The following is a 19,118-nucleotide window of genomic DNA, read 5'->3' on the forward strand; positions in this document are numbered from 1 at the left end:
GCCCGATTTCTGTTGCAGCTTCAACTCTTCCTTTTCTAGAACCCACGTGACCTTGGGAATTTCACTTCCCTTTCCTGAGACTCTAAACGCAAATTTCCTTCCAGCCTTTCTCCTTCAGAGCAACCAACTGATGTTTACTGAGCAGTTGCCCTGTCCAGGCATGAATTTCACTGGCGGAGGTGACCGCTTCCTCCCCTGGACACACGCAGTGCTGATTTGTGACTCAGACAACACTGTGTACGCAGTGGGTGATGTGGGTGATGTTGGTAAATTTTTAAGAAGGAGAAAAACAAGACAGAAAGAATCAGGGGTCTCTGGCACCTTAGTCATGGAGTGTGGGGACCTGATGGTGAGGGAGGGACCAGGACACCCTGGGGGACAGCACAGGGCTCTGAGGAAGGGAGTGATTCTTCTACAGACATGTAGTCACCAGGGTGTGCTGTGCCCTGTCACATGGGCCTCTGCTCCCAGCAGGTGCTCCTGGACTTGTCTTTAAGGTATTGGAAGCCTGTTCATTACTGGGGTGTGTGAGCAGATGGCTGCTTCGAGAACATTCTGCTCCGTGGGGAACAGACCGCAGGGGTGGGGAGCGAGTGATAAACTGATGAAGCTCCCACCCCTTCTCACCCCCATGGAATGAGCTGCTCAGTCCGCTCAGCAGTTTATGAGAATTTCTCATGAAAGCCTAACACAAACCCCACAACAGAAGTACATTTGAAGCTGCGTGAGAGGCTGCCGGGGGACATCTTTGTCATTATCTGGTCTAGGACGTGTGCAGAGGCCTCTGCTCTGAGCCGGCTGGCTCAGGGGGCGCCATGACAAAGACTGTGCGGTCATGACTCAGGCATGTGGGTCTGGGGAGGGGAGGTGGTCACTGGGCTGGGTCTGGTTTGCAGGAGGAAGGGGCTCTGCTTGGGGTGCAGAGTTGGGCTCAGCCCGCTTGTCAGCCACAGGCACCGTCAGGCGGAGGGACTGGGTGTGGCTGCAGTGAGGGGACCCCTGTAGGAAGGCTCCATGCAGGGGAGGGGCCGGGACAGGTGCGCTCAGGTCCCCCAGAGGAAAACACCTCCGCTGGGCAGGAGGGTCTGCAGGAGGCCAGCGAGGAGGGTGACGGGGTCACACCCACAGGAGGTCCTGGGTCTTCAGCTGAGGGGACAGTGGTGGTGAACAGGTCCCAGAGAAAAGGGCTGGGGTCAGAGCTGTGGGCGTGTCCCTTGGGTGGGGGAGGGGAGGAAGGGCGGAGGGACTGTCTACTCTCTGCCAGGGTTGTCTGCAGGGTCCCATGGGGCTGTCTTAGGACTGAGGACCCCAGGGAGGAGCAGGAGGCTAGGGAGCCGTGGTGACACTGTGGCCTGACCCACAGGGGGAGCCACTCTGCCCTGGGTTGGGTGTGTGTTTGTGTCCCCCTCACACTCCTCTCTGACTCCCTCGTGTCTGTGAGCAGGAGACCTTCTCCGTCTCTCCCATCCTGTGCGTTTAGGGCCGTGTGCCCCTCGCTGCCCCTCTCTGTGCGTGAGGGACTCCCCACCTGACACTGATTCCACCCCCACGCGCTGGGCAGAGGCACCAGGTGCGGACAGTTCACAGGCTGTGATTACAACGTGGAGAAGTTACTGACCGTCTGTGTTGACCAGTAACTTCCGCTCTATCTTCCTCATCGCAGAGACGTTGGAAGCTCAGCTCTCACGGTTGTTGTGAGGAGCAGCAGCGCCCGAGACATCAGGACCCTCCATCTGGTGTCACTTCTGGGGCCTGATTGAGTCGCGGGCAGCAGGGACGTGTGCAGGAAGCGCTGCTTGGGAGCCACAGGCCTACCCCCACCTCCAGCCTGTAAGGGACTCAGAGCTGTGGGGCGTCCTTGGTTGAACGGCAGGTGAGAGCAGACAGGGCATAGGAATGCGCTGCTCACCCTGGATCCTGCACCCCCACATCCCAGAGTGAGGGCGGGCTCCCAGCAGGGGGCTGAGCCCTGAGCACTGGGCCCTGAGGGCATCTCAGACCTGGGGGTAAATGGCACGGGGACTGTGTGCAACTTCTAAGATAAAAGAGACCCACAGAGAACCCTGTGGTTGACTTGCATTTGTTTTTTATGACGTAAAATTCATGTAACATAGAATTGAGGCTTTTAAAGCATAGAATTCCCTGGAGTTTAGTAAATTCATGACGCTGCACCATCACGTCTCTGTAGTTTCAGAGGTTTTCATGCTCCAAATACCACCAAGTCGTCCGGCTCCCGTCTCTCCTGCACGTCAGCCCCTGAGAAACCACCTGATTTCTGTCTCAATGGGCTCCCTTCTCCTCGACATTTTATATAAAATGACAGAAAATGGGATCTTTTGTGTTTCACTTTTTATTTAGTGCAGAGGTTTGATGTTCATCCACAATACAGCAGGTGCCCATACTTTGTTCTTTTTGGTTTAAAAAACTTTCTGGGGAATGAAGACACCACAGTTATTCATATGAGTGGGATCTGGCATGAATGGGTGTAGATGTGAATCCAAACCAGCCATGTGGGCAACCCTCATGCCACTGGGGTGAAATCAGAAGGACAGTCAACAGGAGTCCATAATGACCGGGAGGGACAGCCCACAGTGGGATGGAGGAGGCATCTCTACAGGAAGACAGCTCGCCTTTCCTGCCCCCAAAACTCGCCACCGCGTCTGCTCCCCTGGACCATCTCAGCAGCAGTTCCCCAGCTGCGGCCCAGACTGTCCTTCACCACGTCCCAGGTCATCAGAAGGGCTCCACGCTCCCCCACTCTGAACAGTGCCCGTCCCCTCTGTGTTCACGTCCTGGCTGCAGCGTGGGCCCTCCTCTCGCTGTCTCGAGCCTGAAGCAGCAGCACCCCGAGGGCCACCAGGACCAGACCAGCCACACCCATGCGGATGAGGTTCTCCACCGTGTAGTCCTGGGGGTGGGAGGCTAGGGATTGTGGGTAAAGAGGTCACAGAAATAAGAAAGATAAAAGTCACCCCTGAATCATGGGTGTCCATTCAGGGCACCTGGCTCCCTCTGATAGGACATGACCCTCTGCCCCAAGCCCCTCAACTCAGAGTTTCTCCTACTCACCACTCGGGGGGTCTGTCTTGTTCTGTGATGGGCTGATGGTGCCGGCTGCTCCTGAGAATCATGAATGAGGGGGTGAGTGAGGACTTGGGGGAGACACAGGCCTTCCTCCTGGGGTCTGTGCTCTCCATGCCGCACCCTCAGATCACAACTTTTCCACGGTCCTTCCATGAGCCCTGTCTTATCTCTGCCAGGTGCCCTGTCTCCTCCTCGGGTGACCTCAGCCTGCCTGTGACCTCTGGATTCAGAACTTGGTCTGAGTCACTTCAATAAGAGCTGTACCCCAAGAGTTCAGCATTAGGGATGAAAATGGTCTCAATAAAGAAAAAAATAATGAAGAGCTGTGCGTTCTGCGTTCCTTCGGAGGCATGGAACTCATGAGCTTATTCTCCTACAGCTCAGAGACCCCACTGACTCAAAAGGGGGGACCCCGGTCCATGGGGGAGGAGTGGGTTTAAGGCCTCCAAGTGTCCTGTCAGTGGGAACCCCTGGGTCCCCTCATTTTTTACAGTTTCAGACTCTCCAGGGACAGGGCTCTGAGCTGACTGAGCACAGAAAGGACAGGGTCACGGGACTCACCTGAGACCGTGAGCTCCAGGGCGTCACTGGGCTGTGACAGCAGGTAGGGGGAGGTGCTGACTGAGCTGTAGCACCTGTAGGTGCCCCCGTGGGCTGAGGTCACAGGCCCCACGGAGAACTCCGCCTGGTACTGCTGAGCTCGGTGCTTTGGTCTGAGCCGCAGGGGGGCGTTAGCTGCCCTCTCCTTGGAAAGAAGGAACGTGTCCCTAAAGCTCTGTGACTGACACAGCAGGGTCACGTTCTCTCCCGAGGCCACCGTGGGGCCCGGTTGTGCCGAGAGGGAGGGTCTGTCAGAGAACTGTCCTAGAGAGAGGGGCATGGTGAGGGGCTGCCGCCCACCTTGTCCCGACCTGAGAGTCACCAGGCCCCTTTCTGAGGACCCTTCTCTCTGTCTGTCTGTCCTGTTTCCTCTGAGTCTCCCTTGTCCCCTCCCACCCATGTCTGTCTCTCTCCCTCCCTGGGGACCACACCCCTATTCCTGGTCGTCACCACCCGAGACCCCAGCAGGGCCTGAGCAGACTTGGGTCCCTGACGGAACCCGCTGGCTCCTCACCTGCCACCAGGACGTCCAGGGGCTCACTGGGGGCCGACCACACGGGGGAGAGGCCGCGTCTGCCGTAGCAGCGGTACCGGCCGCCCTGGGAGCCCCGCACAGTGCCCAGGGGGAAGTCGGCCTGAGAGAGCCCAGCCCGGGGCTGCAGGGCAGGGCGCTGGGGGAGGTCCTGTCCCCCCTCCTTGGACAGAGCGAATCTGTCATAGCCGAGGTCGGAGCGACACTGGAGGGTCAGGCTCTGTCCAGGGGCCACGATGGGGCCCTGCCGGGTCAGGAGGGACGGCCTTCCTGAGTCCCCTGCAGAGACCAGACATGACAGACAGGGACTGCTCCTTCCATGACCCTTGTCCTGGCCTGGCCCCAGGTCCCCTGTCCCTCTCTGTGTTCTCGCCCGGAGCCCCTGTGCTCCCCTCACCCTCACCCTCTCACATGGGGCTCCCCTCCCAGCAAAGACCCCAATTACATGTCTGGTGCCTCAAACATAGATGAGGACAGGATGGGACATCCTCACCTGAGACCAGGAGCTCCAGGGTGTCACTGGGCTGTGACCACACCTGTGGGGTGTTCCTGTAACAGCCGTAGCATCTGAACGTCCACCTGCGGCCGGGGGTCATGGGGCCCACAGGGAACTGGGCCTGCACCTGCCCACTGGGGTGTCGCTGTGAGTCCAGGGTCCAGGGGAGCCTGTCCTCTCCTTCCTCAGTCAGAATGAACCTGTCAATTCCCTGCCCTGAGCCACACTGGAGGGTCACGTTCCCTCCTGAGGTCACGACAGGGCTGGGCAGGGCTGAGAGGCTGGGTTTGCTGTACAATCCTAGGAGAGAAGGAGGCAGTGTGTTAAATGGGGCCCACACCTCCCTCACGTCCCCCAGGGCTGGGCATTGAGGGGGAGACACCCTGAGAGCACCCTCTTCCTGAGGGCAGAGCCTGAGGCTGGGACCCCTGAGTGTCCTCTCACCTGTCACCACCAGCTCCAGGGGGTCACTGCGCTCTGACCAGCCAGAGGGGCTGAGGTAGTAACAGCGATAGATTCCTGCAGTGTACTCTGTCATCTGTGTGATGGAGACCTTGGCCTTGTCCCTGGGCTCCAGTGGCTTCTGTCTGTCCCACGGCACTAGGCTTCCCTCTCTGTCCACACGGTACTCCTCAGCCTCCAGGGTCCCCTGACACCAGATGGTCACAGGACTCCTCCAGGGGATCACAGGGCCTGGCTCAGCCCAGAGGGTGGGTTTGGGGAGGGTCCCTGGAAGGAACCAGAGGCTGGGTCACAGTTCATTTTCCAACCCCAGTGCCCAGCTGTCAGCCCCGAACATCTCAGATGTTCTTCCTCCATCAGCCCAGACCTCCTGATCTCCACCCCCAACCTCCCAGAGGGTGGCCTCTTGTCCTTAGTGAGGACAGGGACCTGGGACACCTGGAAAGACTCACCTGCCTGCCCTGTGGTCCTGAGGCCCATGCTCACCCCTGGAAGAGAGGCGCTGTGAGAGACCTGCCCTGAATCCTGAGCGGGACCCTCCTCCCTGTGAGCCCTGAGTCCTGGGTCCTGGCAGAGCAGGGCTTCCCCTCCCCCTCCTCACATCTCACCCAGGCAGAGCAGGGCCGTGAGTGTGGGGGCCATGGTGTCTCTCCTCAGTGAGCCCTGCTGTGCAGAAGGAAGAGGCCCCGGTGTCCTCAGGGTAGACAGACGCACAGGGTGTGGCCACTGGGAGGCTGGTCCTCCCTGTCATGGGGCATCACGTCAGCAGCCTGTCAGGAAGGGGAGCAGGGTCTCCCCAGGAACCCGGCCCTGATTCACACTATTAAGCAAGAAATAGACCCCAGAGTCTCCTGAGACGTCCCTTGCATGTGAGGTGACCCAGGGCATGTCCTTCCAGGTCACAGCCTCCTCCACGGGACCCCATCCCCCTCCCTCATCCATGAGCATCTGCCTGTGGGTTCTTGGCATGGACAGTGGTCACCCAGGTCCTGCAGGTGCTTCAGGAAGATGTGGTCCCTGTCCGTGCAGGCAGGTCCAGTGTCACCATGACCATGAGCACCAAGGGCACATGCAGGGAAGGAGGAAAAGGACATGCGCCCCTCCCCCTGGCCCCAGAGTGTGGCTTCTTTCTATAACAACCCTGCGCCAACTTCTCCTTTTTTGTAGCAACGGCGTCCACCCCGCCTCCCTGGGAACCAGCCTCAGAGTAATTCCTGCCCCTCAGGGTCCCTGTTCCTCATAAGAGCTGTTCCCTCATCCTGTGGCCCCGTCTTCATTTATGGCACAATGAGTGGGTTACTTCTCTCATTTGGGGGAGAAAGCTGATTCCCATTGAAATATTCCTCCGTGGTCCACAGCCTGTGTGGCCTGAGCGCTCACGTTCAATCAGTCCCTGAGCTACAGTTTCCTCATCGGCATCATGTTGTCATGAACCTCAGTGCTCAGAGGGCGTTTGGGGTCAGCGTTCCTGTGTGGGTGGGCGGGGTCTATCGTTGTTCATTTCAGATCCCATGAAGATGTTGGGATGAGACATGAGAAGTCAGGTGATGGACCCCACAGTCTAAGGTGGGCTGCGGCTGTGCCCATTCAAGAGGCAATGCCATTTCAGAGAAGAAAAGAAAAAACCAAAAACGAAAGTTTCCAAAATGGAGAAGGAACCACACAGAGAAAAGAGGCCAAAACTGGGGGCCTCTCTGTATCCAGGTTCCCCAGAGTAGCGGCTCCTGCCTCTGTGTGGGCATGACAGGTATGCCAGGGTCCCTGCAGCAGGGAGGTCTTTTGCAGCAGATGGGGCTGTCTCAGGACTCAGGACCCCAGGAAGGAGCAGAAAGCTGGGGAGCCGTGGTGACACTGTGCCCTGACCCACAGGGGGAGCCACTCTGCCCTGGGCTGGGTGTGTGTTTGTGTCCCCCTCACACTTCCTCTCTCTGACTCCCGCGTGTCTGTGAGCAGGAGACCTTCTCCGTCTCTCCCATCCCGTCCGCTGAGGCCCGTGTGCCCCTTGCTGCCCCTCTCTGTGCGTGAGGGACTCCCCACCTGACACTGATTCCACCCCCACGCGCTGGGCAGAGGCACCAGGTGCGGACAGTTCACAGGCTGTGATTACAACGTGGAGAAGTTACTGACCGTCTGTGTTGACCAGTAACTTCCGCTCTATCTTCCTCATCGCAGAGACGTTGGAAGCTCAGCTCTCACGGTTGTTGTGAGGAGCAGCAGCGCCCGAGACATGAGGACCCTCCATCTGGTGTCACTTCTGGGGCCTGATTGAGTCGCGGGCAGCAGGGACGTGTGCAGGAAGCGCTGCTTGGGAGCTGCAGGCCTACTCCCACCTCCAGGCTGCAAGGGACCCAGAGCTGTGGGCGTCCTTGGTTAAATGGCAGGTGAGCACAGATGGAAAGGACACAGGAATGCGCTGCTCACCCTGGATCCTGCACCCCGACACCCTGGAATGAGGGTGGGCTCCCACCATGGGGCTGAGCCCTGAGCACTGGGCCCTGAGGGCTTCTTGGACCTGGGGGGTCCCACCTCCCATGAAACAGCATGGGGACTGGGTGCAACTTCTTATGTAAAAGGGACCCACAGGGAACCATGTGGTTGACTTGCATTTCTTTTTGATGATGTAAAATTCATGTAACATACATTTGAGCCTTTTAAAGCATAGAATCATCTGGAGTTTAGTAAATTCACGATGTTGCACCATCACATCTCTCTAGTTTCAGAGGTTTTCATGCCCCAAAATACCACCAAGTCATCTGTCCGGCTCTCGCAGCTCCTCCACGTCAGCCCCCGAGAAACCACCTGATTTCTGCCACAATAGTCTCCCTTCTCCCAGACATTTCATATAAAATCACAGAAAAATGGAATCTTTTGTGTTTAGCTTTATATTTAACTGCAGAGGTTTGATGTTCACCCACAATATGGAAAGTGCCCATACTTTGTTCTTTTTGGTTTAAAAACCTTTCTGGGTAATGAAGATGCCACAGTTGTTCATATAAATGGGATCCAGCATGAAGGGGTGTAGAGCTGTGAATCCAAACCAGCCATGTGGGCGACCCTCAGGCCACAGGTGTGAGAACAGAAGGGCAGTCAACGGGAGTCCGTGATGACCGGGAGGGACAGCCCCACGGTGGGATGGACAAGGCATACTTCCAGGAACACGGCTCGCATTTCCTGCCTCCAGATGTCACGCCATGTCTGCTCCCCTGGACGATCTCAGCAGCAGTTCCCCAGCTGCAGGTCAGAGTGTCTTTCACCACGTCCTGTGTCATCAGATGGGTTCCACGTTCCCCCACTCTGCATGGTGCCGGTCCCCTCTGTGTTCACGTCCCGGCTGCAGCGTGGGCCCTCCTCTCACTGTCTCGAGCCTGACCCACCAGCAACCCGAGGGCCAGCAAGACTGAGCCAGCCACGCCCATGCGGATGAGGTTCTCCACTGTGTAGTCTTGGGGGTGGGAGGCAAAAAAATGGGGTATAAAGGTTACAGAGGTCATGGCAGATTCATCTCACCCCAGTTTCCCTGGATGTCCACCAGGGCACCTGCATTTCATTGACAGGCTTTGACCCACTGAGCCCAGTCCCATAACTGAGATTTTTTTCTGCTCTGTAGTCTTTGATCTGAATTATTTTGTCATCATCCCAGAGTATCAGCTGCTCCAAAGGAATAGAAAACATAGGATGTGAGTGAGGAGACATACAAATGCTTAAGTGATCTCTTATGATTGTAAATGAGTTTCTAAAACTAACAGTGACCATCTCTGTCCCTGGCGTGAGCACCTCAGGTGTCTTACCTTGCATTTTATTAGAAAGCAAAGATGACATGGGGGACTGTGATTTGTCCTGAAAGTCAGGACATGAGGGAGTGAAAGGCTGGGTCTATCTCCTCATTGCTCTGCCTCAGCTAGCCTCTTTTGTCCCTGACTTGGGAATATAATCTCCATGTGACAAGTTTTTCTTCTTCCTATCACTCTTTTTGAAAATAAACGATGTAATATGTACAACACTGGATTTTTTTTGGTTTCACGCATGCTGCAATTAACATAACCCATAAGCGTTCATTCTAATAGGAAGATTGAGAAGAAACTAGCAAAAGAATAAATCATAAAGGAAAATATTTAGATAAACACCCGCATGAAATTACATATCTCTATAGATACAGGACATGCTCTCAATAACATGACAACTGAAATTGCAGGAAAGACAGGGAACACTGGGAGTGGGAGGGGGCACTGGTATGAGTTCTTATGAGAGATGTTTTAGAAAATGACCCGATTCAGCTGACAACCTGGTGCTCATGGAAACTGAGCAGAAATCCTGCCATCTCTCCATGTCCACGTAATGACATTGGTCCCCAGAGGAGACAGGACATGCTCAGAGTGGACTCGTGTTGTTTCTCCCACAAGGATTCACTGGCACCAAAGCTCTCAACTGATTCAGCTTTTTTCAATTCCAGACAGGGTAGGCTCCTGCTTTGATACACGAGAGGACCAAGTCCCAGATACGGTAGGATTTTGTCACTGGGATCTGTCTCAAGTGGGCTGAGCCAACGCCATGTCAGCCTAGACTCTCAATGGATCCTCAGTCACTCTGACCCAGACATCAGAGGCCCCCTTTACTCTGTCTTCCTCTGTGGGCCTCAGGGCACAGGTGCCGGGATGACGCAGGACCCTGGAATGAGCACCACGGACAGAGGCAGGCATGGCACCCACCCTTTTCTCTCCACCCGAGCTGGGCATCTGCCCTTTCTTTGCTGACCAGACAGTACCTAGTGACCTCAGTGCTACTTGAGACATACGGTCCCATCCTAAGTCTCCACTTTTATCCCTGGGACTATGAGAAACAAGCCCTTCTGTAAATATTTGATGTGTTGAAGCATAAACTCAGTAACTAGCATAGGACAGGTGGAGTCTGTGTGTCCCCTAGGCTAAGAGGACTCTGCTACCCCATAGACACGAAGTTTGTTTGTGTGGGTGAGTGTCTGTGGACCCCAAATGCTGCCTGAATCATGAACCAGAGGAGGAAGTGGGGCTGTGCCTGCCTCTTCATGTCCCATTTACTTTCCCCAAATGTTGGCCCTTCACCCTCTTCAGTCCCCTCCATGCACACGCCCAGCACCTCCTGGATCCTCAGACGGGGTTAGGTCTTGAGAGGGTAAGGACACCCCATCTTCTCCGTCTCTTTATGTGGGTGAGATTCCCCCTATTGGTGACTTCACTGTTTCTCTTTTCTCCCCATCCCGGCCCAGAGCTCTCCTGGGACAGAGTCTGCTCCCTCAGTGGACAGGGTAGGAGTCCCTCACCTGAGACCGTGAGCTCCAGGGGTTCACTGGGGTGTGACAGCAGGTAGGGGGAGGTGCTGAGTGATCTGTAGCACCTGTAGGTCCCTTTGTCACCTGAGGTCACAGGACCGATGACGAAGTTGGCCTGAGGGGGGTGGCCGTGTCCTGCAGACGAAGCTGCCGGGGAGGGTCCAGGGACCCCTCCCTGTGCAGGTGGAAGGTGTCAGACCCGACCTCGGATCCACACCGCAGGGTCACGTTTGCTCCCAAGGGCACTGAGGGCCCCGGCTGGGCCGAGAGGGAGGGTTTTGTGTACAGTCCTTGGGGGGGGAGGAGAGGTGCGATGTGCAGAGAATCACTCCCACCCACCCCCATGCCCTTGTCCCTGAGCTGAGTGACCATGTTGTTCTCCAGGGACATGGCTGGGGCCCCTCGCAGCTCCTCTATGTACCCCTAGGTGGCTCTCCTTCATCCCCATGACCCACACTCCTCCTTCCTCACTCCTCCCCCTAAATCTCAGCCCCTCCCAGCCTCTGCACCAGGTCCCTCACCTGCACCCCACACCCCCGCGGTGACCCTGGGCTGAGCCCTCAGCAGACAGGACAGGGCCAGGCAGGGTCCTCACCTGCGATCAGGATGTCCAGGGGGGCGCTGGGGACCGACCACGCGTGGGAGAGGCTGTGGCCACAGTAGCACCTGTACCGGCCCCCGTGGGTGCGGTTCACCCGGCCCAGGGGGAAGTCGGGGCTGGGCTGCCCACTGAGACGCTGGGGGGCTGGGGGCCCCGCGTCCTTGGTCAGAGCGAACCTGTCACAGCCGGGCTCTGAGCGACACTGGAGGGTCAGGCTGTCTCCTCGCAGCAGCAGTGCACCCGGCTGGGCCGAGAGGGAGGGCGCCCTGTACACGCCTGGGGAGGGGGGTCGTCAGCACCCAGGGGACACACACCCACCACCCACGGGGGCTGCAGGGAGAGTTCTCCTGGTCCCTCCCTGAGCTTCCCCTGTGGTCTGTCCCCAACACGCCAGTGTCCTTGACCCCACGACCCCCAGGGCTCTACTAGGCACAAGGTTCAGATGAGTTGCTTGGGTACAGGAAAGAACAGAAGACAAATGTGGGTCACCTCACCTGTGACCTCGATGTGCAGAGGGTCACTGGGGTGTGACCACAGGTTGGGGTAGGAGGAGCCTGGAGACCCATAGCATCTGTAGGTCCCCCCGTGGGAGGAGCTCACGGGGCCCACAGGGAAGGTGGCCTGGGTCCACCACCTCCCAGCAGAGAACCTCAGTTCCGATTTCATGCTTCGGGGCGGGTCAGACCCTCCCTCCTTCAGCAGATACATGGTGCCTGTGATGTTCCGTGATCTGCACACGAGGGACACGTTCCCTCCCGCGGCCACCACGGGGCTGGGCTGGGCTGAGAGGGAGGGGGCCTCGTCCACTCCTGAGGGAGAAGGAGGACAGGAGGTGAAGGGACCGTCACCCCAACTTCCCCAGGTGTCGGCTGTGGGGCGTGGGGCCCCTAAAGCCACACTGTTCCCTTCAGCCTCTGAGGAGGAGCCCACAGTAGGGCGGGGACCCGGGTTCCCCCTCACCTGTCACCACCAGGAGCAGTGGGTCACTCCACTCAGACAGTGCGTTCCCTATGCTCTAGGCACAGTGGTATAGTCCTGCGTGGTGTGCGCCCACGGACTGAATGAGGAACCCGGTCTTGTTGCTGGGGACCCGTGGGGTCCTCGTGTCCACGGGCTCAGTGCTGTTGTTTTGATACAGAGCGTAGCCCTCCGCCTGCAGAGACCCCTGACACCAGATGGTCACAGGGCTCCCCCTGCTGACCACGGGGCCTGGGTCAGCCCAGATGGAGGGCCTGGGGAGGACTCCTGGAAGGAAAGCAGACCTGGGGTGTAAGGGGTGTCCTTGTCCCCTCAGTTTCTCCAATTGTCACTTCAAGGCCCCTCCCAGACTGGTCCCCATCAGCCCAGACCCACTCTGTGCCCCCAGCTGCCCAGAGGTGATTTGGGGCTGAAGCAGGAAGTCTGGGGGAGGACTCACCAGCCTGGACCTGGTCCCATGGGCCTTGAAACAGCCCTGGAAGAGAGTCGGGTGAGATTGTCCCCCTTCCACACACACAGAAGCTCCAGAGCTGCTCTGGCCCCTGAGCACTGGGGTCAGACCTGGGGCTGAGCACACCTCTCCTGCCCCCCAGGACTTCTGTCCCCACTGAGCGTCCTCAGCCCTGGGTCCTTTTGGGGAAGAGGACCTGGGAGGCAAGGGGACCAATTTTTTCCTTTTCCCCAAACTCACCGAGGCAGAAAAGGGCAGTGAGAGTCAGGGTCATGGCTCTGTCTCCCTGGGTTCCCGGTGGTCAAGATGGCATATGAGGCCCACAGAGCCCAGCAGGACAGACAGACACACTGGAGTGATGAGGTTCTGGCTTGTGGGACAAATCACAGTTTCCTTCTCTGCCGCAATCTGGTCGAGGAGACAGCAGGTTCTGGGAGCTGTCAGACCAGAATGAGTCTCAGCAGACCCCGCACAACTGCCTCCACTTCATGAAAAACCCAAATCTAGAGCGTGACACCTGTCCCAGGACAGGAGGAGAGAAGACACAGCGCAGGACTCAAGAGCAGCCCGATTTCTACTGCAGCTCTGACTCTTCCTCTTCTAGAACCCACGTGACCTAAATGCAAATTTTCTTCCGGCCTTTCTCCTTCACCACAACCAACTGGTGTTTACTGATCAGTTGCTTGTCCTGAATGAACTTCACTGGGGGAGGTGCCTGCTTCCTCCCCTGGACACCCTCAGTGCTGATCAGTGACCCCAGACAGCACAGTGTGTAGGCAGTGGCTGATGTGGGTGTCATTGGTAATGTTCTGAGAAGGAGAAAAACAAGACAGAAAGAATCAGAGGGTGTCTGGCACCTTAGTCATGGAGTGTGGGGACCTGCTGGTGAGGGAGGGACCTGGACATGCTAGGGGCCACCACAGGTCACTGAGGAAGAGGGAGATTCTTCTACACACATGAAGTTACCAGCGTGTGCTGTGCCCTGTCACATGAACCTCTGCTCCAAACAGGTTCTCCTGGGCTTGTCTTTAAGGTATTGGAAGCCTATTCATTACTGGGGTGCGTGAGCAGATTGCTGCTTCGAGAAGATTCTGCTCCATGGGGAACAGACCGGAGGAGTGGGGGTTGGGTGATCAACTGTGATGAAGCTCCAACCCCTTCTCATGCCCATGGAATGAGCTGCTCAGTCCTCTCAGCAGTTTATGAGAATTTCTCATGAAAGCCTAACACAAACCCCACAACAGAAGGACATTTGAAGCTGCGTGAGAAGCTGCAGAAACTTCTTTGTCATTATCTGGTCTAGGACATGTGCAGAGGCGTCTGCTCTAAGCTGGTTGGCTCGGGGGGCGCCATGACAAGGACCATGTGGTCACGATGCAGGTGTGTGGGTCTGAGGAAGGGAGGCGGTCACTGGGATGCGTCTGGTTTGCAGGAGGATGGGATTCTACTTGGGGTGGAGAGTTGGGTTCAGCCCGCTTGTCAGCAACAGGCACAGTCAGGTGGAGGGACTGGGTGTGGCTGCAGTGAGGGGACCCCTGTGGGAAGGATCCGTGCAGGGTAGGGGCTGGGACAGGTGAGCTCAGGTCCCCGAGAGGTAAACACCTCCGTTGGGCGGGAGTGTCTGTAGGAGGCCAGAGAGGAGGGTGACGGGATCACACCCACAGGAGGTCCTGGGTCTTCATCTGAGGGGACAGTGGTGGTGAACTGGTCCCAGAAAGAAGGGCTGAGGTCAGAGCTGTGGGCATGTCCCTTGGGTGGGGGGATGGGAGGAAGGGTGGAGGGCTCATCCACGCTCTGCCAGGGTTGCCTGGAGGGGCCCATGGAGCTGTCTCAGGACTGATGACCCCTGGGAGGAGCAGGAGGCTGGCGAGCCGTGGTGACACTGTGCTCTGACCCACAGCAGGAGCTGCCCTGCCCTGGGCTGAGTGTGTGTTTGTGTCCCCCTCACACTTCCTCTCTCTGACTCCCGCGTGTCTGTGAGCAGAAGACCTTCTCGTCTCTCCCATCCCGTCCGCTGAGGCCCATCTGCTCCTCTCTGCCCTTCTCTGTGCGTGAGGGACTCCCCACCTGACACTGATTCCACCCCCACGCTCTGGGCAGAGGCACCAGGTGCGGACAGTTCACAGGCTGTGATTTACAACGTGGAGAAGCACTGAGTGACCGTCTGTGTTGACCAGTGAAGTGTTGAATATGGTCGGGGACGCTGAGATAATTCCAGCAAGCAGGATGAATGGCCAGTACTCACGGAGGACTGTGGCTCACTCAGACCATCAGCAAAAGAGCAAGAGGTCACACCGTATTTTTATTAGGATTTCAAAAGTTACTAGAACAGGGGGTGTGACTTTCCAGCCAATAATAAAAGAATTTTTACAAGTGAAAGAATTCTTGCAAAGTATCATTAATATGTAAAATACAGCCAGGGTAACTTCTGGTTTAGCTAGCACCTATCAGGGATGCAAAGAAGATCGACTAATCATCAAGGCCAGCCCCAATTTAAGACTTTATCTTCAAGGAGGCAATGGAGTACTCAAAAGACCTCTTTGTCCTCAGGATTCCATGACCCAGTGGCCTGAACAGCCTAAAGCCGCAGGCGGAGACGAGATTAGCTCATCATCTCCTGAGTCACAGGACACCTGGGCGGAGGGGCATGGGAATGCCTCTACCCAGAGATCTGTGTTCCTGCAACAGACCAGTAACTTCCGCTCTATCTTCCTCTTTGTAGAGACGTTGGAAGCTCAGCTCTCATGGTTGTCGTGAGGAGCAGCAGCGCCCGATACATCAGGACGCTCCATCTGGTGTCATTTCTGGGGCCTGATTGAAATGTGGGCAGTAGCAACTTGTGTAGGAAAGGCTGCTTGGGAGCCACAGGCCTCCCCCACCCCTCAGCCTGCAAGGGACTCAGAGCTGCAGCCCATCCTCGGTAGAATGGCAGGTGAGCGCAGATGGAAGGGACACAGGAACGCACTGCTTACCGTGGATCCTGCACCCTCCACACCCTGAAATGATGGTGGGTTCCCACCAGGGGGATGAGCCCAGAGCACTGGGCCCTGAAGGCACCTCAGACCTGGGGGGTCCCGCCTCCAGTGAAATGGCTCAGGGACCGGGTGCAACTTCTAAGGTAAAAGAGACCCACAGGGAACCATGTGGTTGACTTGCATTTGTTTCTGATGATGTAAAGTTCATGTAACATAGAATGGAGTCTTTTAAAGCATAGAATTCACTGCAGTTTAGTAAATTCACGATGCTGCACCATCACGTCTCTGTAGTTTCAGAGGTTTTCATGCCCCAAAGGAAAACACAAGTCGTCTGGCTCCCGTCTCTCCTGCACGTCAGCCTCTGAGAAACCACCTGGTTTCTGCCTCAATGGGCTCCCTTCTCCCAGACATTTCATATAAAATCACAGAAATGGGACCTTTTGTGTTTAGCTTTTTATTTAGTGCAGAGGTTTGATGTTCATCCACAATATGGCAGGTGCCCATACTTTGTTCTTTTTGGTTTAAAAAACTTTCTGGGGAGTTAAGATGCCACAGTTATTTATATGAATGGGATCCAGCATGAAGGGGTGTAGAGCTGTGAACACAAACCAGCCCTGTTGGCGACCCTCATGCCAGTGGGGTGAGAACAGAAGGACAGTCAACAGGAGTCCATAATGACCGGGAGGGACAGCCCCACGGTGGGATGGAGGAGGCGTCTCTACAGGAACACGGCTTGCAATTCTTGTCCCCAAACCTCACCGCCCTGCCTGCTCCCCTGGATGATCTCAGCAGCAGTTCCCCAGCTGCGGCCCAGACTGTCCCTTCACCACGTCCTGGGTCATCAGATGGGCTCGGCTCCCCCACTCTGCACGGTGACCATCCCCTCTGAGTTCACGTCCTGGCTGCAGCGTGGGCCCTCCTCTCGCTGTCTCGAGCCTGAAGCAGCAGCACCCCGAGGGCCAGCAGGACCAGACCAGCCACGCCCATGCGGATGAGGTTCTCCACCGTGTAGTCCTGGGGGTGGGAGGCTAGGGATTGTGGGTGAAGAGGTCGAAGAGTTCAGGGCAGATGGTCACCCCAGGATCCTGGATGTCCATCTAGGACACCTGTCTCTTTCTGACAGGACCTGACCCTCTGCCTGAGCCCCGTCACTGAGGAGTTCCCCTCCTCCCCACTCCTGGCACTGGAGCTGTTCTGTGATGGGCTGATGGTGCCGGCTGCTCCTGAGAACCACAGAAAGGTAGGACCTGACCCCAGCCTTTCCCTGCGTTCTCAGGTCTAATACCCAGTTCTCGCAACCTAGGCTCTGTGTTGTCCTTAGTGACGCCTTTCTCTGCAGTGGGAGGTTCTCTCTGGAATCCTCGTCACTCACGCGAATGCAGATCCCCATTTCTCTGTCCCAGTGGAACCTATTTTGGTGGTTCCTCAAATTCACAACAGTTTTCTCTCCAATTCAATGGAGCTCTGCTCTGCTCTGGTTTCACTTTGGGACCCAGGACCGTGTTGCTTAATTCTTTCGGGAGGAGAGTACCCACGTATTCTACAGCTGAGGATGCAGGTACTGGGGTGAGGGGATGGTGGTCTTGGGGTCCTATGTCAGGAGCCCATTGGGTTGAGGGTCTGGGCCTGACCCCCTTTTTAACCAAGTTCATTCTGTTCACTTGATGTTTCATCACCTATTTAAGCCATCACTAATAATTCTTCCCATAGTGAGGACTGCCTACCATAGAATATGTGTGCGAGTTTATTATGCTTGTATTTAATTTACATGTCTGCACATATATGTACACATATACACACACATACAAGCACACACAAATCTGTGCATATTATTTGCAAACGCTAGTGCTGAGTCAGTATGTCATTATGACAGTATTTCTGGTTTTCTGAGGCTGAGCAGATAAATAGCAAATGTGTAAATCTGCAGCAGATGAAATATGCTGGTCAGACTCACACACACACACACACACACACACACACACACACACACATGCGCACTGAGGGAAGGAGACTATATCAGGTGCAAGGAGGCAGGTCTGCTCTGGGCAGGGTCAGGAGTGAAGGTCTTCCTTGGACGTGACCGTTGAGCTGATTTCTGAACGGGGAGGAGGGGCCTGAGCAGCCCCGTGAGGACCCGTCGCCCTCCCTGAGCCTCCCGCTCTCTCTGCTTCTCACTCCCAGGGCCTCTGGGCCCAGAACCCTGGCACCTCCTCCCCTGGCCGGCCACCAGAGCTGCCCCTGAGACCTGCCTCCCCACTAAGTCACTCAGGGGCCAGGATGAGTTGTCCTCACCTGAGACCAGGAGCTGGAGGGCATCACTGGGCAGTGACCACATATGGGGCGTGTTCCTGTAACAGCCGTAGCATCTGAACGTCCACCTGCGGCCGGGGGTCACGGGGCCCACAGGGAACAGGGCCTGGAAATACCCACTGGGGTGTGGCTGTGAGTCCCGGGTCCAGGGGAGCCTGTCCTCTCCTTCCTCAGTCAGAATGAACCTGCCAAATCCCTGCCATGAGCCACACTGGAGGGTCACGTTCCCTCCTGAGGTCACGACAGGGCTGGGCAAGGCTGAGAGGCTGGGTTTGCTGCTGTAGAATCCTAGGGGAGAAGGAGGCAGCGTGTTAAATGGGGCGCCCACCTCCCTCATTTCCCCAGGACTGGGCTGTGAGGGGGAGACACCCTGAGAGCACTGTCTCCCTGAGCGCAGAGCCAGAGGCTGGGACCCCTGAGTGCCCTCTCACCTGTCAGCACCAGCTCCAGGAGGTCACCGTGTGCTGACCAGCCAGCGGGGCTGAGGTAGTAACAGCGATAGCTCCCTGCAGTGTCCCATGTCATGTATGTGATCGAGAACTTGATCTTCTCCCTGTGCTCCAGTGGCTTCTGTCTGTCTCACAGCACTGGGCTTCACTCTTTGTCCACATGGTACTCCTCAGCCTCCAGGGTCCCCTGACACCAGATGGTCACAGGGCTCCCCCAGGGGATCACAGGGCCTGGCTCAGCCCAGAGGGTGGGTTTGGGGAGCGTCCCTGGAAGAAACCGGGGATGGATATCAGTTCATTTCCCAACTCCAGTGCCCAGCTTTCAGCCCTGAACATCTCATATGTTCTTCCTCCATCAGCCAAGACCTGCTGTTCTCCACCCCCAATGTCCCAGAGGGTAGCCTCTTGTCCTTAGTGAGGACAGGGACCTGGGACACCTGGGGAGACTCACCTGCCTGCACTGGGGTCCGCAGGCCCACGCTCAGCCCTGGAAGAGAGGCGCTGTGAGAGACCTGCCCTGAATCCTGGGCAGGACCCTCCTCCCCGTGAGCCCCGAGTCCTGGGTCCCGGCAGAGCAGGGCTTCCCCTCCCCCCCTCACATCTCACCCAGGCAGAGCAGGGCCGTGAGGGTGGGGGCCATGCTGTCTCTCCTCTCTGGACCCCGCTGTGCAGAAGGAAGAGGCCCCGGTGTCCTCAGGGTAGACAGACGCACAGGGTGTGGTCACTGGGAGGCTGGCCCTCCCTGTCACGGGGGCGTCACGTCAGCAGCCTGTCAGGAAGGGGAACAGGGTCTCCCCAGGAGCACAGCCCTCATTCACATTATTAAGCAAGAAATAGACCCCAGAGTCTCCTGAGACGTCCCTTGCATGTGAAGT

The 19,118-nt window shown here is 56.9% G+C and overlaps 2 protein-coding genes across 3 annotated transcripts; both read right to left on the reverse strand.

Moving 5' to 3' along the window:
- Nucleotides 1-2,752: 2,752 nt before the first annotated feature.
- LOC149995398 (leukocyte immunoglobulin-like receptor subfamily A member 6) lies at nucleotides 2,753-5,857 on the reverse strand. Of its 2 annotated transcripts, none has more exons than XM_090259592.1 (8): nucleotides 5,783-5,857; nucleotides 5,627-5,662; nucleotides 5,157-5,441; nucleotides 4,710-5,012; nucleotides 4,199-4,495; nucleotides 3,646-3,948; nucleotides 3,073-3,120; nucleotides 2,753-2,934 (listed from the first exon to the last, which is right to left on the reverse strand). In XM_090259592.1, exons 1-8 carry the CDS (start codon nucleotides 5,814-5,816, stop codon nucleotides 2,786-2,788), a joined length of 1,455 nt encoding a protein of 484 aa, XP_090115718.1. In that variant the 5' UTR covers nucleotides 5,817-5,857; the 3' UTR covers nucleotides 2,753-2,785. The 2 variants fall into 2 exon arrangements, with proteins under 2 accessions (XP_090115718.1, XP_090115719.1); XM_090259593.1 differs by having other exon boundaries at nucleotides 2,753-2,922; nucleotides 3,070-3,120.
- A 3,958-nt stretch (nucleotides 5,858-9,815) lies between these two features.
- On the reverse strand, nucleotides 9,816-18,998 carry LOC149995399 (leukocyte immunoglobulin-like receptor subfamily A member 6). The gene is given in 12 exon segments (XM_090259202.1): nucleotides 9,816-10,599; nucleotides 10,602-10,769; nucleotides 11,075-11,356; nucleotides 11,575-11,889; nucleotides 12,041-12,325; nucleotides 12,498-12,533; nucleotides 14,168-14,316; nucleotides 16,380-16,512; nucleotides 17,777-18,082; nucleotides 18,226-18,510; nucleotides 18,695-18,730; nucleotides 18,850-18,998. Coding segments are annotated over 12 exon segments (2,331 nt in total). The 5' UTR covers nucleotides 18,884-18,998; the 3' UTR covers nucleotides 9,816-10,297.
- Nucleotides 18,999-19,118: the final 120 nt, after the last annotated feature.

The sequence above is a fragment of the Furipterus horrens genome, unplaced genomic scaffold (genome assembly GCF_987537825.1).
Source record: "Furipterus horrens unplaced genomic scaffold, mFurHor1.1.pri manual_scaffold_13, whole genome shotgun sequence".
NCBI classification, from domain to species: Eukaryota; Metazoa; Chordata; class Mammalia; order Chiroptera; family Furipteridae; genus Furipterus; species Furipterus horrens.

Bases quoted from the DNA above. Each gene is read 5' to 3' on its own strand.
- LOC149995398 (XM_090259592.1), bottom strand. From the start codon at position 5,816: ATGGCCCCCACACTCACGGCCCTGCTCTGCCTGG. The intron at 5,663-5,782 runs GTGAGATGTGAG...CCTCTCTTCCAG, and splicing joins CACGGCCCTGCTCTGCCTGG to GGGTGAGCATGGGCCTCAGG. The intron at 2,935-3,072 runs GTGGTGAGTAGG...GACCTCTTTACC, and splicing joins GAACAAGACAGACCCCCCGA to CACAATCCCTAGCCTCCCAC.